The sequence below is a fragment of the Rhodnius prolixus genome, unplaced genomic scaffold (assembly GCF_049639745.1).
Source record: "Rhodnius prolixus isolate KJV_2025 unplaced genomic scaffold, Rpr scaffold_1, whole genome shotgun sequence".
NCBI lineage: Eukaryota > Metazoa > Arthropoda > Insecta > Hemiptera > Reduviidae > Rhodnius > Rhodnius prolixus.
In genome coordinates, this window is record NW_027411581.1 from 12444202 (window position 1) to 12467798 (window position 23597).

General features: G+C 33.3%; 1 protein-coding gene across 1 annotated transcript in view; it reads right to left on the bottom strand.

Moving 5' to 3' along the window:
• Positions 1 to 23597, bottom strand: part of klar (klarsicht) — a 337779-nt gene that overhangs the window by 5908 nt on the left and 308274 nt on the right. Inside the window, exons 22-26 of the mRNA XM_074129074.1 lie at positions 20937 to 21118; positions 16528 to 16685; positions 12051 to 12357; positions 8952 to 9128; positions 8606 to 8814 (exon numbers count right to left, since the gene is read on the bottom strand). Coding sequence (XP_073985175.1) covers positions 8606 to 8814; positions 8952 to 9128; positions 12051 to 12357; positions 16528 to 16685; positions 20937 to 21118 — 1033 coding nt within the window. The remainder of the gene's footprint in view (positions 1 to 8605; positions 8815 to 8951; positions 9129 to 12050; positions 12358 to 16527; positions 16686 to 20936; positions 21119 to 23597) is intronic.

Genomic DNA, 23597 nt, shown 5'->3' on the forward strand with positions numbered 1-23597 from the left:
CGCTCCAAAGGTTTCATAGCGCAAACGTTCGATTGCAACGCAATCGAACAACAGGTGAGAGGCCGTTTCCTCCTCTTCCTGACATAATCTGCACAACGGCTCCGTGCTGATAAGCCCCACCTTGCGCAGATGCTTCTTAAACCTACCGTGCCCCGTGAATAGGCCTGTAATCAGAGTAATCTGATTTCTGCCCAAACACAGGGTCTCTTTGGATCTTTGCTTACACAGCCAAGGCATCAAGGTCTTGCTGTGTTTAACCCCAGGACACATCACCCAGTTCTTCTCGTGCTCCCTCCAGATCCAATCTCTGAGAGCCGCACGAACCGAACCCCTGGTGATCCCCAGGACAGGCTCTGGACCGATGAAAGGAGTGTTAGCTCCATTCCTGGCCAGATAATCATAATAAGAGATGGTATGATTAAAAAAAAAGCTATTTGTTACCCTGGTAATTTGAAAATAAAGCAATAATCTTTCACGCTCAAGACCTCGTCTACAAGTTCCAAACCTCGACTTAACCACTTGGTTGTGGAACAGAGAAACTGAGAGTGAATTGTTCCTTAGTCAGGATGTCTTGTTCCTAAGCCCTTTCTAATACGAAACAAGGATTTCTTTTAATGTACTAGAACTGGATGAACTTTTAATGTACATTTAGTTACTACTTCAAGGAATATTTAAATGTAAATTGCAAGCCATTAAAGTAAATAATAGTTTGAGCGTAGGGACAAACATAATCCTTAAAGGCTGTTATTAAAGAGAACTAATCTACAACACATATTAATAACTTTACAGCCCGTTAATATTTCCACCCTTTACTAAACAACAGCCACTAACAGCCATTAATGAAACTCTTTAATGACGTATTCTCCCTCCTCCAACCCGGGGACATCTTTAATAATAAACTAAATCTTCGCAAATGATAATAAATGAAAAATAAAAGTGGAAAACCAGCAGATTGTCTCTTAATCCTGAACGGGGAACCATTCTCCCAGAACTTCTATCCCTAAGGTATACTTTGGTGTAAAGATTTCTAGACAAGTTATAATAATGTACACTTCTTTCCAAGGACCGGGCACGGCGCAACCCAAACAAATCGGCCCATTTCTATTCACACAAGGCTGCCGGTTACTGCTGCATTCAAAACATGGTAATAAAAATTAAGACGGCGCGTCTAGTGGTTAAAACTTAAGACTTCCACACAAATAGGGGGGGAACTACTGTCGGCAGTAGTCGCTCTTAAGTTCCCTTCTCTGTTAATTTGAGACAGTGAACAAGTATTAAAAAAAGAAAAAAAAAGTGAAAACTTATGTTGTTAAATGGTGTTCAGTAGTAACTAACATTCAGTCTTTTTGTTGACTTTTTATTGTTTGTTTGTTTTTTTAGAAAAACTCTCTAAAGTCGAGCCTAAGTTATTTTTAAACATTTCGACGGTCAGATGAACGTTTTACCAACATAGGTAACTGCCATTTCTAACTTCTTGCCATTCATAACTTCAAATAACTATTTAAAACTAAGCGCCACCGTCATTTGTTAGAAAGTGAAAAGAAAATCTCTTCTAAAAATTGCTGTAAACAAATTGCAGACACTTTTTCCCGTTAAAATCCTGTACATGAAACATTTATCGAGATATCCCTCTGTTTACACATTTCAAACCACTCGCTGGCCACAAAGTAAGAGCTCCATCGAACAAAAATTTCCAACGCAATTCTACTTAAATATCTCCTTCCGCATTCTTACAGTTTTGATATATTTAAAGGGCAAACAGTGAAAGGAAAGGTTTATATTTAAGGATAAAGGATGATGGTTCTAAGTGTTACATGCTGTTTCAAATTAAACTCCTTCGATGTAGAATGGACATAAATACGACTACGATATGGCAAAGCGATATCAATTAGTTATCCTACGAAGATTATGATGATAAAATATATTGTATATTTATTTACAGACGTGTGTGTCAGTTCTATGAATGACTTGGAGAGGACAAAAAGAAGAAGAACTCAAGAGGAAGTTGAAGAGGAAAAGCGGCCTTTGACCTGTGCCCTGCACCACCGAGGACAACAATTAGCCACAACAATAAACAACGTGGCGCCACAAGGGGCGTGGGTGACGCTACGCATGTACAAGGAACATACGTGAAGTATTATGTTAGGAAATAAACACCACTATTACGTTATATAACCGTACACAACACTCGATCACTTTATATTCACTAGTTTGTCTGCGTTGATATCATGCAATCGTTCAGAAGTTATTAGAATTTTAATATATCAATATCTCAGATATTATGGTTTCTGTAAAATTGTATATATCTTCAAGTTATTAAAATAACATAATATAAAGTGAGGTAGGGTCAAGATATTCTTGAAGGAATGATCACGCAACAGTTCTTGCTTTAAAGCAACAAGATGAACTGAGGAGCGGCACGTCATTGTGCAGTTATAAGTAGGGAACGGATTCGTATGTATTTACATATTTTTTTCTAGGAAATTTAAAGACGTTTTTCAACTAGAAGTATTCATAATGACACTTTTTAAGCCGTTTGAGTCTACTTTTATTTCACATATTTCCACATATTTGGATGTTATCGCATATTTATACATATTTGATTAAAATAAATAAATATTTCTACATATTTAATCAAAATATGTACATATTTTTCATTTTGGGCATATTTTCATAATTGGGAGGTGGTTGACAGGAACTGTGAACCACAGACTGTAGGGCTGTGAATCACAGTGGGTACAATGGTTATTGTAATTTACACAGAATGCTGTTAAACAGTGACGGGCACTTGTTAGTTCTTTGAAATTGTCTGACGTTGTCTGTTCTTTTAGCTCGCTCGTTGAAGTGTCCAATTCATTTCGTTCGGTCACTTAGTGTATTCTTTTTTGGGTGAAATGCCACGAACATCGGCCTCAAACAAACAACTGGTTGCTAAATATCTTCGCGAGTTTCCAGCAGAAATTCGAAGTGATGGAGACATTTTGTACTGCACAGCTTGTGACAAGCGCGTTTCTTGCTCTCAACGTTCCCAAGCCATCCAACATATTGCCACCAGATCGCACATAGAGAATAAAAACAGAAATAAAGAGAGGACGTCCTATCAAGCCTTCCTTACATCTCCATCATCAAGTAAGTCTACTCTGAGTACAGATCTGTGTCGGGCTTTGGTTAGAGCAGATATCCCTTTCCACAAACTTAAAAATCCTCATTTCAAAGGATTCTTAGAGACCTATATTGGGAAAAAAATGCCTGACGAGAGCACTCTGCGGAAAAACTACCTGGAAGATATCTATAAAGATTTCATGTGGTTGCCAACAATTTCGAAGAGTGAAGTTTTCAAAATTGAATATTTAACACATCTTTTTATAAATAGTAAAAATGTTCTTTGTTGTATAAATCATTATAACTTGTAAAAACAAATTATTTTGTTCCTAATAAATTATTATAAATTGTAAAAATGTTCTTTTCTTGTATAAATAATTATAACTTGCCCCCCCACCCAAAAAATTCCATTTTCATAAAAAAAAAATGTCCATTTGACTTAAATATTCCAGAAAATATTTTAAGAAAATCACATATTTTCCACATAATTGACGAAAATAAATGCATATTTTAATTAAATATTTGGCATTTTTAAATACATAAAAATCCGTTCCTTAGTTATAAGGTAAGAAATTCCTACATCAATTAGGATAACGGATTTCATTAGATGCAAGAAATTTCCCAATTAATTTACAGGGCCCTTACTTTAGCTCTTTGAGGCATCTTAATACAACTTAAACAGAAAAATTTCTCATGTAATTATGTGTAAACACTTTTACAGGAAATTCTTCATTAAAGTTATAAACACCAGAACCTTAAAAAATAGGTTTTCAAGATAAGTTTTACGATCTAAAAGCAGTTTTATTAATTTGTTTTATAAGGCGATTTTAAGAAAGTAGACATTCAAGAGATTCACACTTTTGGCCATCTGAGTAACTAACGGAATTTTAGTAACAATTTTAATTTTTATTAATATTAATTAGATAGTAGGATAAAATTTAGTTACAATATCAATTTAAAAGTGACACTTCAATGGTTTCAGTTGAAGGAATGCTATTCGAACATATAATTAAGAAAAAATTTTAATTTGTTACAATTTTACGGAATGTACGCTATGGATTGAGTTAGATATAATTTGAAAATACAACATATTTAACGTCCAGTAAAATAAAGTAACTTTAGAACTTTGTAATACACAGTACTACGCAATTGCAGTAAAACAAAGTTGTGTCAGTAATCACACTTGATTTTTCTCTTAAGCATCAAATACAGTTTGTATTAGTATGTGTGTGTTTGAGAGAAAAAGATTTTCATTTAATGAAAACGTTGCTTCGGTTTTCCAAATACTTTCATCCAATAAAATATCACCTTAAAATCAATCATTGACAGTATATTCTCTTAAATTTAAGAGAAAATTTATTATTACTCCAATGCTCTTGTAGCGTAGAAGTGTTCATTGTACCCGTTTGCTACTGAAGTTTAGATTATTAAGAGTTAGGCCAAAGTAGAGATGTTGCAAAGAGAATTGCATTAACTTCTCAACGAACAAAATAACCGTTAAGAAACCAAATAAAATGGTGCAATATTGAAATGCAGATCTGTTCTGTTGCATTGCCTCTAGGAGAACATGAGAAGAGGGCTAAAATGCACATTCCATCAATTCCGTCGTGTATATTCCAAATATTTACGAGTATATCCCCTGTTTAAAGATACCTAGCTAGTAATAACGAATGTTTGACTACGTAAATAAAATGTAATGTCTATGCAAAGAACAATTGAGTGTACTATATCCAATTCAGTAAGGTTAGTTCATCTTTCTATCCTCTTTATTGCCATACGCCGGCAATAAAAGGCAGTGGTACATCGTATGTCTTCTCTAACTTCATACAAGGCAACACATACGCAAGATTGAGTAGGAATAAGTTGTTTCTAACTGTCTTGTTTGTATTATGCAAAAACTGGCTGGTTACACAGCTGAGACCAAAAACATATGGGGGCTTATTTCCACTTTTTCTACTCTTTTCAATTGTTCCCCAGAGAATCAGGAGGTGCTTCAATTTGTAAGCAGTTCAATAGGAATAAAAACAAGTAAAAAACTGTATGATGAATCAAAAAGAATTTATGTAGCAATTTCTAAATATCCGATACTTATTTTTTAGCAATTAACATAAAAGACTAATTTCAATTTTGGGAACCAATCAGATTGACATTTAACTGATTAAGTACACAAAAGATAAAAGATGGGTTTCTAAGCGAACATTTATTTTTAAAATATCATATTCAATATTATTTGACGCTGTGAACAACTCATAAAGTTTTTTACAATTTATAAGCGGGAAAACTCAATAACAAACTAGGAGGCTCAGAAAACCTCTATTAAAATAAAATTAAACTAAAATTGGTACCGGTTTAACCAAGGAGTTAGTTTAAAATTCATTTCATTCTACTTATTAAGTGTCCGACAGAAAGGTGGCTTACAAACTATGCATCCACTTAAACATTAGTTTGCCCAATTTCTGGGATACCTCCTGAAACCATCCCGTGTTTGAAAATAAAATTTTTTTAGACTTCTAAAAAAATTAAAATAAAAATTATATAAGGATATCTAAAAAATATCTCTTTGTAGTAACCATTTTTTTTTCCACCCATTCACCCTAAGAGAATAATTAGTTTGTCATTATTAAAACATTCCTCACTGCACATTATTTGATACTAGAGCCTCTGGTCTAGTTGCAGAGACCCTTGGACTTTGCACCCCCTTGGGATTTTGAAATTTGAAGCATTTTGGCAACCATTTTTTGAAATTTGAAGTATCACTATACCCCCCCACAGCACTATAATATAATAGCCATATCCCTTATTCAATGTTAACATGGTTTATATATTAACAATAAGTTGCAATTAGAAAAAATAAATAATTATACTTTTCAGTTATACTTGTATTACTTTGTGGTCTCTGCGTTAAAAATTAGAAAATTTATTATTAATATTGAAAATTAAAGAGCATTTTATTTTTCTTTAAAAATTTTAGTTCTTTTAGTTGTCTTTTATTTTGTAAGTATATTTTGTCTTTAGTTTTCACTTATTTTATGTTATGTAATAATTTTGTATCAATACTCCATTTTTAAAGGGTAGTACCTTGAGAACAAATAAAAATTATACTTATGCTTTTCAGTTACCAGTTTTTCGCGTCTTTACAAACAATCATTTAACCTTTTTTCTCAAGGAAATTGCATTTTGAATTGTTCAAGAAGGGATTGCGGTTATTGCTACTGCGATTCTGCAACAAAAGTCCCGAGCTTGAAAGAGGAATCGCAAGTGAGAATACTCCAGAACGGTACCTTTTATTCTTTAAAAGTGTAAACTCGGGTTATAAAGACAAACCGTTTTTTAAAACTACTTGTTCTTGTTCTGGAGCGCCACTCAACAAAAATTTAGTAAAAATTTAAAGTATGACGAAATCCTTCTGAATTGCAGGATGAGGGAGTATACACGACTAAATTTGTTGGACTGGAATTTCTGAGTTCACAAAAAAACAACGAAAATATTATAGAAATATAGATTTCCACAAATTATTCCTAGAAAACGTGGCACCTTGTATTATACTGTTTAATTAATTTTTTTTTGTAATGCACATTGGCTTTGCCAAAATATTTATTCTATAATTACGAAGAGGGTGGAAACCTCGATTGTGGTCATTTGTCAGGATAACCTCTAATATTTCTCCACTAAAGGATGCACGAACACACAGGGGACATATAAAAAGATGTGCATCATACTACTTTGCACAGAAATGAGAACGATGGAATTCTAAACAAAACTAAAAAAAGAAATAAAAAAAAAGAAATCACATACTGCAGAGCGCACATGGGTCGTTCTCAGTAACTTCTTGCTTAACAGTGACAAATGGTACATCACCCTATACCGAGTACTTGTAGCTTTGTGTTCCTCCAGTCTGACGCAAATCCTAACACTACCGCACTGCCCTCCTACAACCCCCTACAAAACCAATACAAGTTTTCACACCCCACCCCTCTTTGAGAGTATTTTTTTTCGTACTTCTCTCCACAACAAAATAGAGGGCTACTACCCACAAACCAAAGTAATATCCCACTGTAAGACGAGTTATTATTTATTAATTTGACATTATTTATTTGGGTAGTGCTCGGCGTTTCTCTACAATTTCTACTTTTTTATTTATTTTTTTCCTGGACTTTGTGTTGAGTCATGTGGAAAGATCAATCATAGCCCAAATGTTCTACATTCATATGTTGCACACCAAATAATGTTAAATCAATTATTGAATGCAGCTACTGCATTCAGGATGGGGTCAACAGTATTCTGTGGGCTTCAATTCTTTGCTTTAATATTTAAACTATACATTCCATTTTTGTTTCTATCACATTTTTAGTAACTATCTCCTTTTTTAAGAACTACCCAGTCCGAGTGGGCCCGTTTTGGAGGATAAGAAATAATCAGGAATTACAGTATCTTTTCCAGGAAGCGGACATTTTTAAAACGAACAAACTTGGCAGACTCAGAGGCGCGGGGCCGCTAATGATGTGAGATGTGGAACTGTCCAAAAGGCACATGGAGGAGGATATACACCCAAGTTAGGCGAGTAGGTAAACCCAAATTAAGATGTACGGATGGCGTAAGTGAAGATGCAGGCAAACTGCTCCAGGTAAGAAACTGGAAGGATGCTGTAACTAACAGAGATGACTGGCGGGAGCGGGATGAAGAGCCAAGGCTCAGTAATCTGCTGTAGTGCCGATATTATTGTTATCATTACCCCCTTTCACTTTGGAAGTGAAGAAATTCGTAACTGAGGAAGAAATTTTGTCTAAATAGTGTAATTTAGTAAATATGATTGTGTACATTAAGAATTTGGAGCACCGAAAGAATAGTATGCAGTAAATTTCAATTTCACAACTCAAATTTGAATTTTATGTTTTGTTATTTAGTACAGACTGAGATTGCGTAATAACTATCATCTCGTATCAAGTATAAGTATAATACGGAAGCGGCCTGGCATAGCCGATGCACAAGGCAACCGTACGGTCACAGGATGAGAGGAATAAGCCAGTGCTGACACTCTCAGGAATTACAGTGAATGAAATTATTTAGGATAGGGAATCACGAGGCCAACATCGCTTTTAAGGCGTCGCGGTAGATTATCAGGATGGATTATGGGAGGCAAGAGTTCGAGCTGTTTAATTGGGATGGCAGGATAAGCTTCTGTGGAAATTGAGGAATCGTGAATGGACAGTGAAAAAAAAGGGATATGTGTAGTCTTTGTGAAGGATGAGCTTATGGACACATAATAGGAATTATTAACAATACGGCGGAGAACTTTAGTTGTTAAACTAAAGTTTAATTAGTTTGATGGCTTGATGTTTGTGATAATTGAAAAATGTGCTGGAGGGCGACCAGAAAACCTACGTAAAATGCATTAGGATTTGGAGATTCTAAAAAAAAGCGCATATTCATTGAGCAAACTTTCATTTTGCCCCGATTGGAGAAAAATCATTCAGAATAAAAAAAACAAAAAAAATAAACGCACCTGTAGGCATGTCCATTAAGGTAAGAATTTTTAGCATTTCCATTCTGTTGGCAATGCTGATGTGAGGCACAATTCTCATGATTCGTGCCAGCACCATTCAGTAAACAGTATGCTGAATTTTTCGCATCAGCGCAAACAGCCGTCCTAACTATAAGATCTCTACAGGTCATCTGAAGACCTCGTAATTCTTTCTCTGTTTGTTCCAGTCTCTGCAAAAAAAGAAAGAAGAACATTAATTGAATTTTATTTAATTAATTAATTTTGTAATACTTACACAAAAAAAGAATATTCGAACTGATTGAATATTTAATACTAATTTTACATATAAAATGACAATGCAACATACCTTAGCCATATTAACAATGGCGGCAGAACCTGGTGCTAGAACTGTATCTAAGTGTCTGACAAGTCTTCTCAGGGCTGCTAACTTCTTCTCCCTTTCAGACAGATCCACATCAGATCCAGAATCCGAGATTCCAGAATCTGAGTAGTTTCCACCACTAGCGGTCATGTCATAACCAGTCTATGACAACAAGAATAATTAATAGCACACATATTATTTCAAAGTGAGTTTACAGAGTTCTCTTTGGACTGTGCACGATCTATGTCGTTGAGAACCATTGATTCAAATGTTAAACAGAGAGTTAAGAGGCATGCTCTAGCCCGATGGGTTTAAGCACGTTTTGACTGTATCTATAGATAGTAACAATGTCCTTTAAAGCTTGAAGGGCAAAGTGCATCTTTCCAGGATTGTTCTTTTTCTCTAAAAAAACGGCTGCTTCGTTTTTCTTTAAAGTTTATCCACTAAATACCCACCTAACTGACGTTTTCTTTTTTAAAAAATTGTCTAGGAAAATGTTAGATCAAAAGATTCTGGACTCTTAAACTGTCTACACCATAGAGAACCTATGATGAAACTGTTAGGGGGCAGGATCTAGCCGAGAGGTTCTCAAACTTATTTCATCTATTGCCTACTTTGAGAATCAATTTTATCTATTTTACATTAAACCAAATTCGCAATTACTTGAAAGAAACTAAGATTTGAAAAAAAAAAATTCTCAATTATTTTACAGTGGATTTTTATTAACCCCTTAATGCACAGTATTTTTGAAAAAAACCGCTATATTTTATACGATTAAGTACGAGTAAGTGTTATAGCTTGCTATCCCATGTAAATGATAAATATCAATAAAACTACTGTTTTTCTTTGCTTTCACATTATTTTCAATTCTCGATTATATTCGAGTGTGAAAAATTATAGCAGCATAAAAGTACAACGCCGCTCGAATTATCTCGAGTGTGCACAGTTTGGCCAATTTAGCGCGCTCGAGTTAACGTTAAGGGGTTAATTGTTATTATCAGCAACAAAGAGTTCCACAAACATCACACACTGCCGGAAGAATAAAATAATAAAAATACGTGATTTAAAATTTACCCTATCAATGTCCCTACGATCCTCCGAAATGTAATAATACACAAATATCTCACACAAATCAAAATGGATATCTAAATGACCAATACATAGTAGATATAATCTTACTGTTATGCCCTAAAAAGACCAATGTAACATCTGCAATAAAGAGATTGAAGTGCCCTGACAACAATGGGTCAATATTGACTTTAAAAAAAGGGGAACAACACAACCCTAACTTTACATTAAAATAGAAGAAAAAAGAAGGTCCTATGTTATATGGCATAGCGAGTGATAGCCGCAAACCATATTGAGCTTATGTCCCTATTTTAAATGGAACTTTTATTCAAATGAAAAAAAAAATGGAGTAGAAAGACTCATTTATATGTATATATATAAAATTTACTGCAGTTATGAATCAAATCTTATTAGGAATCAATCACAATGGGAGCGTTATTGTGATTAGAAAAAATCTTTTGAACGTTTTGATTTGAAGATAATACAAAGAAATATGTCCGTTAATTTGTAAGATAAACCGATCCCAGAATGGGATCCCCACCAGTTATTACCATGGCAAGGGAATGGAACACCCAAAATTGAATATCAAATTTGAGTTATCAGACTTTCAGTTATTGCAATTTTCTCTTAACACAAACACTCACATACACTTGAAAATTTTTTTTTTGTGTCATGAGGTATTCTTTATTCTATATGGATTCTTTTTTCACTAGTTTCAACCAATTTCCAAATAAACACTCTTCTGAAACATGAATGGTTCTAAGAGATCATTCCGTAATGCGACTAAGAGCTGAGAATACAGTAAAATAATAACTATTTAATAATTTTGAAGATATGTATTTTGAAAGGCAGAAATAGATAAAGGAAGAAACAGAAGTGAAGTCATCTCAGTGAGGTACGTACAGCACATTCTAGCGGACTCTATAAGAAGTATCAGTTTGCTTATTCTCCCATCAGGCATTCATTGTGAAAATATTAAAGTCATAAGTTTGCAAAAAAACAGTGTTTGTTAACTATGAACGAACATTTAAAAAACAAGGCTTAACTATAAATGTTGATGCATCACCAATCAATTCCAATGTTTACGGAAGGCAGGCAAATATAGTAGCTGAAAGTCTAATTTCCTAAATAGAACTGTGAACAAAAGTAGCCAAGTTCAGCCTTCTACCCTTACTATGGTTCGGAAACTGGCGTGACACTGGACAAAAAAAATATTTCTTTCCCATTTAGACAGCTTCATCATTTAGGGCCCAAATTGCTTAGTACTAAAACCTACTATGTCCAGAAATTTTGTTTTTTCTCAGACTTCTGGGTTGGAACTCTTGAAGTTCTACTATTAAAAGGACATTATTAAGTTTTAATCATTAACGTATTTATAGAAACTTGAACAGATGTTAATGTGGGCCGAGATTTCTCTGATTTAGACCCAACAACCAGGCAATTATTTTGCATTAAATTATCTAATTTCTCTCTGCTTGAAAAGTTATCACTCAAGACCCCATGGGAACACAATAAAAGGGACTTTCGAAAAGAACTTGCAATCATGAAAACACCTTTGTATACTGATACTCATTCATTCAATCGCTCTGCATTCTTCAAATTGAAAGAAAAAAAAACAATTTTTTTTGGATTTCTTGATACTAAAACAATAGAAGAGCTGACAATGAGCGACATTTCAATTTAGAATAGCATTTAAGGAAAGTTACTTCTGCGAAAGGCAAGTTGATGTCTGTCTATTAACATCTGCTAGGGTTTTTTAAAAATAGTATTACAACTTTAACTGAAATGTCCAGGAGTTTATATTCTTTACCCTTAGTCAAAGATTCAAAACTGCAAGAAATACAATATCTAATATAGAAAACTAAGTTGCCGACTAGAAACATTTTCAGGCAAAAGAAAAAGGGATCTACGTATTTCAAACAAATGTTACTAGTCACTGATCTGAAGAGCAAGAAATGATATTTGACAAATTTTTCATTAAAAGTAAAACAAAATTTAAACTGAGTATTCCATTACCTGTTCATCCTGTATATGACCAACCGTTCCACTAGTCGTGGTGGTATGTTTCTCCTCAGAGAGTAACCTGGCCAAGTCTCGGACGGAGGTGGCCAAATGTTGGGGTACACCACCGCCAGCACCAATTGGTTGACCGGCAACACCAATTCCTTTGCCAGAATTAATTTCTTCTTTTTGTAAAGCTTCACCCAGTAAACGTAAAGTTTCTGAATCACCTCTTAACGCAACTTCCAAAGTTGCTAAATGTGACTCAAATTGTTGCCACGCTTTTGTGACATCTTTTAAACGAGTCTCTTCTGATCGAACTCTAAACAAAAAAACAAATACAGGTTTTGGTTAAGTGGTTGAAATAATGTAGATTATTGCATCATTAGGTTATATAAATTCTAAAAAGTTTTACAAAAAAATAATTGTTTACTTTAATAAATACTCTCCGATACTTTTTTTAAGATACGAACACCTTCAACTTAACAGAAACAAAGAAATGAGACAGTACACTGCACTCTCATACAGGACTAAAGCTTGAATATACTTGAAAGAAATCTTAATAAAATCGCCCACATAATCCCACACACAAATCCTTAAAAAGAAGCCTGAACTGTTTGACTGGTACCTCCCTGATTTAAAAAAATGGTTTGCAATCACTGTTGCGTATCTGAATCACCACTTTATTTTTAAAACATAATTATTATGTAACCTTCCAGTCAACTGAGAGTGAAAAAATATAAACTGTAACACTTTTGTTTCTTCAGCTGACTTTTGTTTTTACTCAGCAGTTATTTTCCTTTATATCTTGCAAATTATTAAGAAAACAATATGCTCTGAGTTTTTTTATTATTATTAGATGCAAGCAGAAACTAAGCGACATAGTTTGATAAATCCAGGTAATTTATTGAGTTCTCATTATGTCTGTTCTGTATACATTCAATATTCTAGCTTATTTGTTAACAACTGCTAAAAAAAACAATGATGCGTAGATCAACAAAACTTGCCAGAAAGGCAAATCTTCCTCAGATAATTGCATTCCGGACAGGATATTTATTGGAATTTCTTCCATCTTCTCAATGACTCTGTTCCAGACTTTATTTATTTACTCAGGACGATTATAGTTTGTACAAACTAAAATAAGCAACTAGTGAAAAGTTCCCGAATTTACGTTAAAAAATTATTTTATTGACTAAGAACTCTAAACCCATTCCTGACCCATTTCTTAATAAAATACAGTGAACATTTTAATCAAAATTAATTTACGTAGAATTATAAACTTATATTATAGAACTTATAAATCAAAAAGACGTTCCTCAATGCGGGTTTAAAAATTGCGATGTGATATGGCCTTGTGAAATATTGGTTATAATAACAAATAGATTTTTCAAAACCGTAACTAACTCAAATGGACAAACCTTTTTGGAATTATGAAGAATAAGAATTAAATATTAAATACAGTTTAATAGAAGTAACGAAACAATATCTTATATTTGGCACCCTCCAGAACTTACTCGGCAAAGTATTGGACAAAGTTGATTAAGTGTGGTTAAAACGGAGTTTTTAGAAAGCATTAATATAAACCTGGTTTGAACGTGAAGTAAAAGAAGAAATAGCCTATCTAATCAGATCATCAACACTGGATAAACAACTAAACCCCAAATCTTAAAGCAGAATTCAACTTTGCAACACTTGTACGTGTATACTCGCCAATAGCTGGACGAAAACCCAGAAATTATAATTAGCAATTATCTGATGAGTAACAACCGAGTACCAGAAAAGAAGTTGCGGCTTATTAATGTTTTTACACTTTTTCAATCTTCTGGAGTCTTTCAAGATCTATTGAGTCCCCCTTATTGATACTAATCACTTCGCTCCAAATGGGAGAAATCTTACGATTCCGAGAGGATTCCAGGGAAAGCAGCGTATCCTCCTCCAGCACCTGGTAACTTGCCAGGAAGGCAAATCTTCCTCAGATAATTGCATTCCGGACAGGATATTTATTGGAATTTCTTCCATCTTCTCAATGACTCTGCTTCCAGACTTTATTTATTTACTCAGGACGATTATAGTTTGTCCAAACTAAAAAACATCTTAATACGAAAGTAAAAGATGTTTTAAGTAAGTCCCTCTACTCCCAATTATGGTTCTTTTTTTTTGGCGTAAGTGAATACAGAATACAATTTTGGGGCTTATTACAGTGAATATGTTAAATGTAAATGTAAAAATGTAAAAGTAAGTTGTCCTACAGAAAAAACTAAATTAACCAAACTGTTTTCAATGAAAAGGACAAGTAACAGCAAAAATGCTATTACCTTACTTGATTCCTCACTGGGAACAAAGTGTTTGGTGTTGGATATTTAATACTTTTCTGTTAATTGAAAGCTTTCAGATAAAACTAACAAATATGAATGCGGATTGGAAACCTTTTTAATCTTTTAAAGAATGGTCTACATACTTGACTAAATTTAGAAATAATACTATATGAAATAAAAAGTAATGGCAAAGATAGTTTAAATAAATGCCATTGGAGAGGGGATGATCTGTGATGGACCACAGTTAAGGGAGATAGATGATTCTATGTACAACATTAGGGAGACAGATATCAAGCGGTCATCATTTTCTTCTTATCTCTTTACAAATAAAACTAATGGATTCTAGAAAAAGGAAATTACCTGGACAATATCCCAGGAGAGTCGTACTGCTATTTGTTTTCCATTTCTTTTGCAACATGTGTGCCTAACTCCATAAAAACTTCGTAAAATATAACACAAATATTGGAAAAACAAAAAACTGAAATACATGGAGGACTATATAATTTCCTATATTTTGATTTATTCCATCAGTAGCTAACCACTTAATAAAGAGCGCATTATACTATTCAATCATCTTGGGCTAGGGTGACACACACAGTTGCACGGCAAAGATAGTCTGGAATTTATTATAAGTTCCTAAAGTTTGGTGATCATTTTGTCATAACAATTAGCACGGCACATCTTCCAACAAAGTTTAATAATTTCTAACAAAAGAAAGAGCAGCTCGATTAGGGAAACCAAGAAGACTCCTATCTGGACCAGCGCGTATTGCTCTCTCTAGAAGTGGGAGTAAATAGAGAATCAATGTTGCCTTCGTCACGAAAGAACAAGGTACTAGTTTGCTTTTCACAACCCTTTATACAGGTGTCATACTTAACATTTTTTGGGTAATATTTTTAGTTGATCTTACTGAATCTTGATCAGTCTCGAATCTTTAAACTGAATCAATATTAAAAGTATATAATTAAATAGTTCCTTGAGTCAATGCTTTGCAATAATAAAATAAAATTTATAAAATAATGATGCCCAGTCAAAAAAGAGTACCAAAATATTTCTTAGACCTTACTCACACTACACCTATTGCAAAACATTTAGACATTTTCCTTGAACTTTAAAAGAACGAATTTGCACAAACTGGGAATTTGAAATTTAACTGCCAATGGCAGTCTGCCATTAATACAATAAATTTGGTTGAAATAAACTAGCTTACAAGCTAGAATAGTGATTTATTGTGGCTCCCTTAAGAATCAAGAGCTTTTCTGTAGAATTTAAGAGGGCAAATGTATAAAGCATATTTTCGGGCTAAGCTTTACCAGTGGGCTTTTGCAAAGCACAAATTGTTGCTCACACTAGCTCTTCGTTGTGTTCGCTCGTTTGAGAGCTGGACGCCACAAGTTCTCTGAAGATGTGGCTGTGGACACCTTCTCTTGACGATGTTACTTAAGAAGTATGACCATGAATGGTGTAGCCGTTGCCAATACAGAATATCTCACTATAATTTTTTTTTTTAGAATAATGTTTTCAAATAAAAGTGAACAGCCACAGGACGTAAGAAGAAGTTTTACACAAAACGACAAAACAATCTTTGGAAGCTAATTCTGTAAAAGTAACCATAGAAGGAGTTTTGTTAGGATCAAATTCTCGGTACATGTGCGATTAATATACACAAAAAAAATTATTCACATAATGTGACAGCTAAATATACACGCGTGACTTTCATCTTAAGTACACACGTGATTTTGTCCTTGAAAGTCCGGAAAGTTAAGAAATTGAAGCCGTATAATGTTGTGTGGTATTATTGAAAACGGTGAAGGCCTTCAAGAGAATATTGTGGTAGGACCGTAAGAAAAGGTGCGGGTACTTAAGTGGGTAAACTTTGAACTCATTTTCACTAAGAGAATAAATTGGCGGATGAGCTAGGCTTTAAATGATTTCTCCTTCAGTTTATGTAAATGATATAAAAGTATTTATTATTCTTTCTAAATAGAAAACAAATGGCAGGCTGGTGAGAGTGGGGTTAATAGATATAGTAACGAAAGTTGGCTAGTAATTAGAATTCATTGAACGCACTCACATCAATGATAGTGGAATTCTTTATGGCCAATTATTTATCATAACTATGCTTGAAATAAAACTAACGGAGATGTTTAAAGATTTCTTTAAAAAAAAAATAATACCTTTGACAGACATCGTCGAAACTTCTGTACAATTCGGCCACTTCATCCTTGAGACTAGTTTCATATTGGGTATTACCACTGTCCGTGATGAACCGATGCACTGCAACGTTCAACTGCAATAGCTGTTTGTTTAGCACTCCCAAACCACCAACTTCTCTCTGTAAACAAGCAATTAACAATATTAGTAAACTAGATAGATATTATGCAATTATTGCAATCTAAAGTAGAAAGAAATCAAATGAGTTAACATTTTGGGAGGTAAATTGAAGTAGATTTGTTTAAACACTATTTTCTTTCAAATATCAAGCAGCTACAAAGTAAAGAATTACCATGAAGCTATTAATATAAAAAGGAAAATTAGAAATCAAACTAGAAAGAAAAACGAAGATTGTGAGGCAAAGGCTTTGATACTAATATTTTTTTTGCTTAAAACTCTATGTTTTCTAAAGCTTTTTTTAAACAATAATTGCAGTTTACAAAACGTAAACATATTTTTTATTATAGGGCGTAGGCAAATTTTAACATTTCCATATTTAGACTTCTTTTTATTTATATATTTTATATTCTGTACAAAATACTACATGATAAAAAGGCAAAAATAGAAAAATTACTGCTTTCAAAACATGTTATTTTACAGATAAATCTCTTACAACGAACTAAGTATACAAATTATTAAAATTATAGGGTTACTTTTGTAAAGCCCTAGCTTATCTACATGAGTTAATGCCTAAAATGAAAAATAACTCAAAAATGGCAAGCAATTCACTATTAAACGGTAATGAATTACCATCATTAACGTGAATATCCAAAGCTATCACAGAAAGTAAGGACCTGTTGCATCCCAAAGATGCTGAATAAAAGAATTGATGCTAATCATAAAAATTTATTCTCAGCATTTATTTGTGGAAATTCAAATATAAGAGAATAAATTCGAGTAACATTGTTTTGTTTGATTTAGCTGTCCATAGCAGGCTCACTTCTTTTTAATTCGTTCTGAGTAGGTTTGGATTTTTAACGCTCTTTAAAGTTGGTTTCATCACGCCCTAACTAAATTAGCTTGAAATCTAAGCACGAAGATATATGGTTTTGATAAGCAAACTATATTTTGTCTATTATAGGCTTATGCGAAGAATATCTATCTACAAATTCTTTCCTTGTTTGTAGACTTGACTTTTCATTGGTTATCCCAGCCAGAACACAATATACAGGAATCAACTACTACCAGGAATATATATACCAGGGCAGACCTTGTTAATCACCAATATGCTTCACTTCCTATACTTCTACTTATCTGCAATGTAAGTGAAACCAGAAATAACTTGCAATACAATTTTTTAAGAACTTTATATCGATTTTCTATGTTAAAGTCAGATCAGAATATGTTTTTGCAGAACGCCGGAAGAACTTCGAAATGATAGGTAAGATTTTTAGTAAGCAAAGGTATGCTAGGAAAATTCTTAAAAATAAATATCACAGCTCATTCAATGATTTCTATTTTATCCAAGTACGCAAATTTCAATAAAAATTAAAACTGCAAAAAAGTGTTTTGGAGAGGATTGATGGAAAGCACTTTCTTTGTGCAACGATAACTGTTAGTCATGTGGAACTAGATGAAAGTGAGAAGAATCAGTCACCAGGACGACACAAAGAGCAGAAGAAACTGCATGCCAATTTCTCACTAAATGACGTGACTCAATGACGCTGAATGAGTCCAGAGAAAAATGGTAGAAATTTGAAAGATTGAAAATGCGGACAAGTTCGCTGTTCTGGACAATATCGTTAATTTTACCCACTAGAAATCCTGTTTTTTCCTTATTTCTGTCCGGTTTTGGAATATCCATGAAGGTGTTCATGATTAGAGAGAGATCATTTGTTCCCTGATTTGTTATCTCTGAAGTGATAATAGTGGAAATAGATAAATATTTTATTTTTTAATAAGGTCTAATCTAAGCGACGATCAAGTCTCAAATAAGGGAAGGGATTAGCATACTGGACTCCCACGCGGAGGTCCCGGGTTCGAATCCAGCAGCTGACCCTTAGATTTTCTCTTCCTAGGAGCTTCTTACAGACAACACTGTCCGGTGATGGACAGTGTTGTCTGTAACGAGAGAACACTGTCCGGAGGCCGGCAGTGCACTGGAAAAAGCTCCGGGCGCCAATAACCTCAGCTGTTGATGCGCCAAAAAAAAAAAGTCTCAAATTTAGAAAAATTCTTTAATGCATGCACAAAAAAATAATGCACTAGCATTCCTAGTGTAGTTACAATTCCAGTAACTTTACCTCTGAAAACGTACCCTACACTGAGTTACTTGGACTTTGATTTGACAATAATACGCTAATTTTATAGGGATTATTTATAAGAAATTTTCGATTTATATTTGAAGCTATTTAGATCTTGCACGGAGCTTATTACTTGCTAAAAAAGTTTAAGGATATATTCCTGTACGATTCTTTAAGCAGCTGTAAGTTCAGAAAGATGTAGATTTTTGGCTTCCATTTGTTGTGGTGGATTCAAACATTAGAAGTTGCGCTTTTTATAAGCCTTTGGGCTGAACCTTCTCGCTCTTGCCTTAAATTACCTTAATTTTCACTATAGGCGTAAAATTAAAGATGGTAAAATGATTGAAACTACTAAAAGATCATTAATTCAAAATTTACACTTTCCTCCGTGAAATGTGAAACGGAAATAATTTTACAAAAAAAAGTAAAAAAACTGGTTCACACTTTCCATAACAGAGTATTGAGGTAGGAGGTAGGAGGGAGAGAGGCAGGGAATGATAGAAGAGAGAAGAGCAAGAATGCAGAGCATATCTTCTCTACGGATTCTTCAGAATTCAAGTTTGGCAAGTTTACAACATCTTGAGTCCATAACAGATATGGACACTTTCTTTTAAAAAAAACTCAGAAAAATATTGAACAAAAACAATTAAGCAATCAAAAGCGTAATATTTTTTTGGTAATCACAGAACGATAAACAAAAAGTCAACAGAAAAGTTCAACTTTAGCCATTTTGCCGGATATAGAAAAATTTAAAAAGCGCTGTGCCCAAAATAAATGTTTAATATCTTTTAAAAGATTCTTTTAAGGATCAAAAAATCAATTTAAATAAATTCAATTTTTGGCTTTCTATAGACTGAACTAGCTTTTCTGGTTTTTAAAATTCCTACCTTAAAACTGAGAGCAAAAGAAGAAATACTATTGGAGATTGAGTTGAGAGATAAAACATTTACATTCTTAAAGATTTGTTACAGAAAATTAATTGATTTAACTGTAATAAATTAATAGAAAATTAATTTCAACTCACTTAGAAGATCCAATAGAAGTTCAAAGACACAAAAAATATTTCCCTAAGAATCCCAGAAAATTACACAAGTCGTTTAGAGCAAGAAGTATAACTTAAAATTTCCTTAAAAGCAATTCTTAAAATAAAACTTTCTTCTCTTTTTTTTTATTTCACAATACAAAGAATTATGAAACACAATTTCTAAAAGATAAAAAACTGTTGCACTAAATAAAATCTATTTTAAGGACTTTTATACAAAAGAACTACTAAAAGATATAGATGCGATCTTCACCAAATCTAACTGTAGACTGAATGAAAACAAGATAAAGTTGCTAAGAAAGAAGAGATTCTGAACAACTTTCACTGTGTAAACACAGCACACAACAATCTTACATACTCAGAAGAGTAAAACTACGTCACATCTTTTATCCTTTTTTATATTACATGTTATTTATTATAAAGGTATTACATCTTTTCTCCGTTTTGTTTTAATGTTAACGAAATTACCAGAAATTCGTTTGTTTTATTTTTGTTTTGCAGAAAACATCACCGTAATTGTAAAAATTAAGCGCCGGTTTTAAGTGACTTTTTTAAAACACAACAACGTTTCAACTAAGATCAATAAAACTACTTTTAATTACACTATATTATTACTTAAAAACTATTGAGTTTTATATATTCTTTCCTGAATTTTTACTTACGTCATCAACTTGGCAAAGCATTTCATTTAAGTAGCAGTAATTTTATGTTTGATGAATTGTTTGACAAAATCTATGTTTAAAAGTATACAATTCGTTTAGAAGAGTTACTTACCATAAGTCATGCACTCATGCATGACTCATGTTATTATTGGAGTTGTTCATAAAATGCCGGCAACTTCACCTATTTTCTTTCTGTTAGTAGAAAACAGTTTACTAATCGATAAAAATAGTTCACATTTGTGCTATTTCTCTAAACTAAGATAAATATCCCGACGTGGAATCACTTCTCTCGCAAGTATAATCTAGTTATTTTTAATAATAAAACTTCTACTTATCTGGAGAATGATACAAATTATCAGTTCAGGTATGCATAACTTCCGTTCTCAAACAATACAAAATAAGAAAGCAAACCAAAAATAACTGACCTGTACATCTTGTATTCTAGCCTCGAGCTGATTTCTATCTTCCACCTTGACAGACATCCTGGCCACACGATCTCCAACCCCGTGCAGTTCTTCTTTCAACGCGCACATCTCCCTTCTCAGCACTCTGACTTTCTGTAAATCGTCAGCTGATTTCTCCAATGATTCCCATCTGTCTATCAGACCTTTAAAAAACAACAGAAAGAAATAATATTATTGAACTGTTTTCTATCCTCTGTATAACAATTAGCGGCGTAAATTTTGTTCACTAGAGACAAATTTGGGTTAGACCATCGTTTTAAATAAAATAAAGATTATTATGAAAGCCATTTTTGCCAGTTTTTTAAATAAAAGTTTTTCGTATTTTAAACAATATCTGATGATTCAGGTGACGACTCCTGTTTTTGTCTGTCTTCAAAGGGGTCCAAACTTTACTGCGGCTTAGAACTACTGAAGCCCATCCTGTAAAGCTAGAGCACCATTTTCAAACTAAGATATCTACAAAAATCTCAAAACCTGAGAGGATTCCAGAGACTGTATATACTTTCCCAACACCTAATAACTACCTAGGTCACCTAATCTTTCTTTGTATTCATGATATCATAGGTTTATAGAAGAAATGTCTTTCATTTCACTCCACAGAATGTGCCAGTTTTGTAGCCAGCTTTTTCGGCCCGTTAAGTTGAAACGTGGTACTGGGTTCGCGATTCCCGGTCTAGGGCATAGCATTTTATTTAAAGGTTAACATGAAAAATTTACAGTAAATTATGTTTGCTAATCGCCTCCGTTCACGGGAACGTTTTAAGCTTTACGTAAAGCCCGCCTGATAAAATGGGCATTACTTTTAACTTCTCAACTTAGTGCAACTAGATTAAGTACTAAATAAATAGCTCATTGCAGTTAAAATAAAATTTTTTGTTTTATTGACGTCAGCAATATTTATAAAAATTTGTTTAGATTTACTGATTGAGTAAATAATTAGTTTTTTCAAGGTTAGCTAATTTTTATTGTTTGCTTTTTATATTTATTTATTATCGGCAATCATTCCTGAAATGATTGAAATATAAACTTTTCAAGCATGGTTTACTGTTCATAGTTTATTTTCTAAAAATGGAAATAAAACACGAAGACAAAAAGCTCAAATAACCTGCAACAACAATTTTGTAAAATTATATGGCAACAATCAATCAAATGGCCACTAAATATCAAGGCCTTGGAAAAAATTAACAATTAGGGTAATATTAGACTCCAAACTAACTTACTAAAAACACATGAAGGATGTTTGAAACAAAATAATACTAGTTGGCACTATTTGAAGATTGTGTTACTGAAAAACTTAAAAGTTCAAAATCGGTCAGCGATACAAGATAACGAAAAAGAACATGAGTGCTACGCGGATAAACTTGGCGATAAAATACAGATGGTAAAACGTAGAATAATAGGTCGAGTTTTGAGAAGTTCATTTGCTCTTTCAATCAGTAACTCCTTTTCTTGTAAAAACAGCATTCTATCTTCTCACGGCTCTCACTGTAATTGGCATTGTTTTAGCCGCAGATCAGTACAGGTGTAATTGCGCCTAACTAGTATTAGTGGAAGTGCTAATAGCAAAGTAAAGTAATCGTCTATTTTTCAGGCAGGGCTTAACGTCCATCTACCGATTAGATTTAAAATCCTATTAAGTAGAATGATTAATCAATTTAAAAGAGAGGATGTATTACTTACATCTTCGGATTTTAACAGTATTTTAATTAAACGGTTTAAACCTCATATAAATTAAAGCTGTAAACATGCTTTCCCTTATACTCTTCTCATGCCTTTGATGTGCTCTTTTAGACGTAGAATCTTACAATTATTGTAGCATTAACAACCGCATTTATTCGAATTCTTAAGCAGTCAATATTTCTAAAGCACCCGTCGGTAATATTAATCTGGGTTGACTGTTTTAAAAATTATTGTTTCTTTGGACTCTGAGCAACTTCCCTTGGGTAGTTAGCTCAGAAATATTTATTAATTTCATTGAGAAAATTAGAAAATTGCCATCAATGGGCCACCATCTTTGACAATCATTAGTTCCTTGTCAATACTACATAAACGATCAGAAGTATACTTGTAGAATGACGCTTTAATGGAAGTCTAAATAGTTAAATATGTACGTAAAGTGGTTTTCAAGAGGAAAACACCAAAACTTGGGATTTATATGGTTATGGGGCTATAGTTTATTTACACTAAATGTAATCATTGCTCTTGGGGAATACAGGATTGAACTGTTTTAGAGTTGAATCAAGTCTTTGACGCGAAATATTTTGCATTATTATTATAATGTTTAGATTAGACGGTGACAAATTTCAATGTGGATCAATACAGTATAATGGACACTTCCAATGTGAAATGGTAAAAGCTTTATAATGACGTGGTTGCTGAAACCACATCAAATACGAGCTTCCTGCGTTTTATCGTTTCTGAATTATGCAGCTGATTACTTACAACACAAACACAATTTACAGAAAAAGAGAGAAAACTACTTTTCAACAATTGGGTTCCTTCGAAACCTAAATTTCACGAACTAAAAATGAAAGATTTTTTCCTTAAATGAGTATTTTCTTTTGAAAAAATAATGCTGATTTGAGTTGGCAAATACGAAATATTCAAATCCAATTGTGGCAC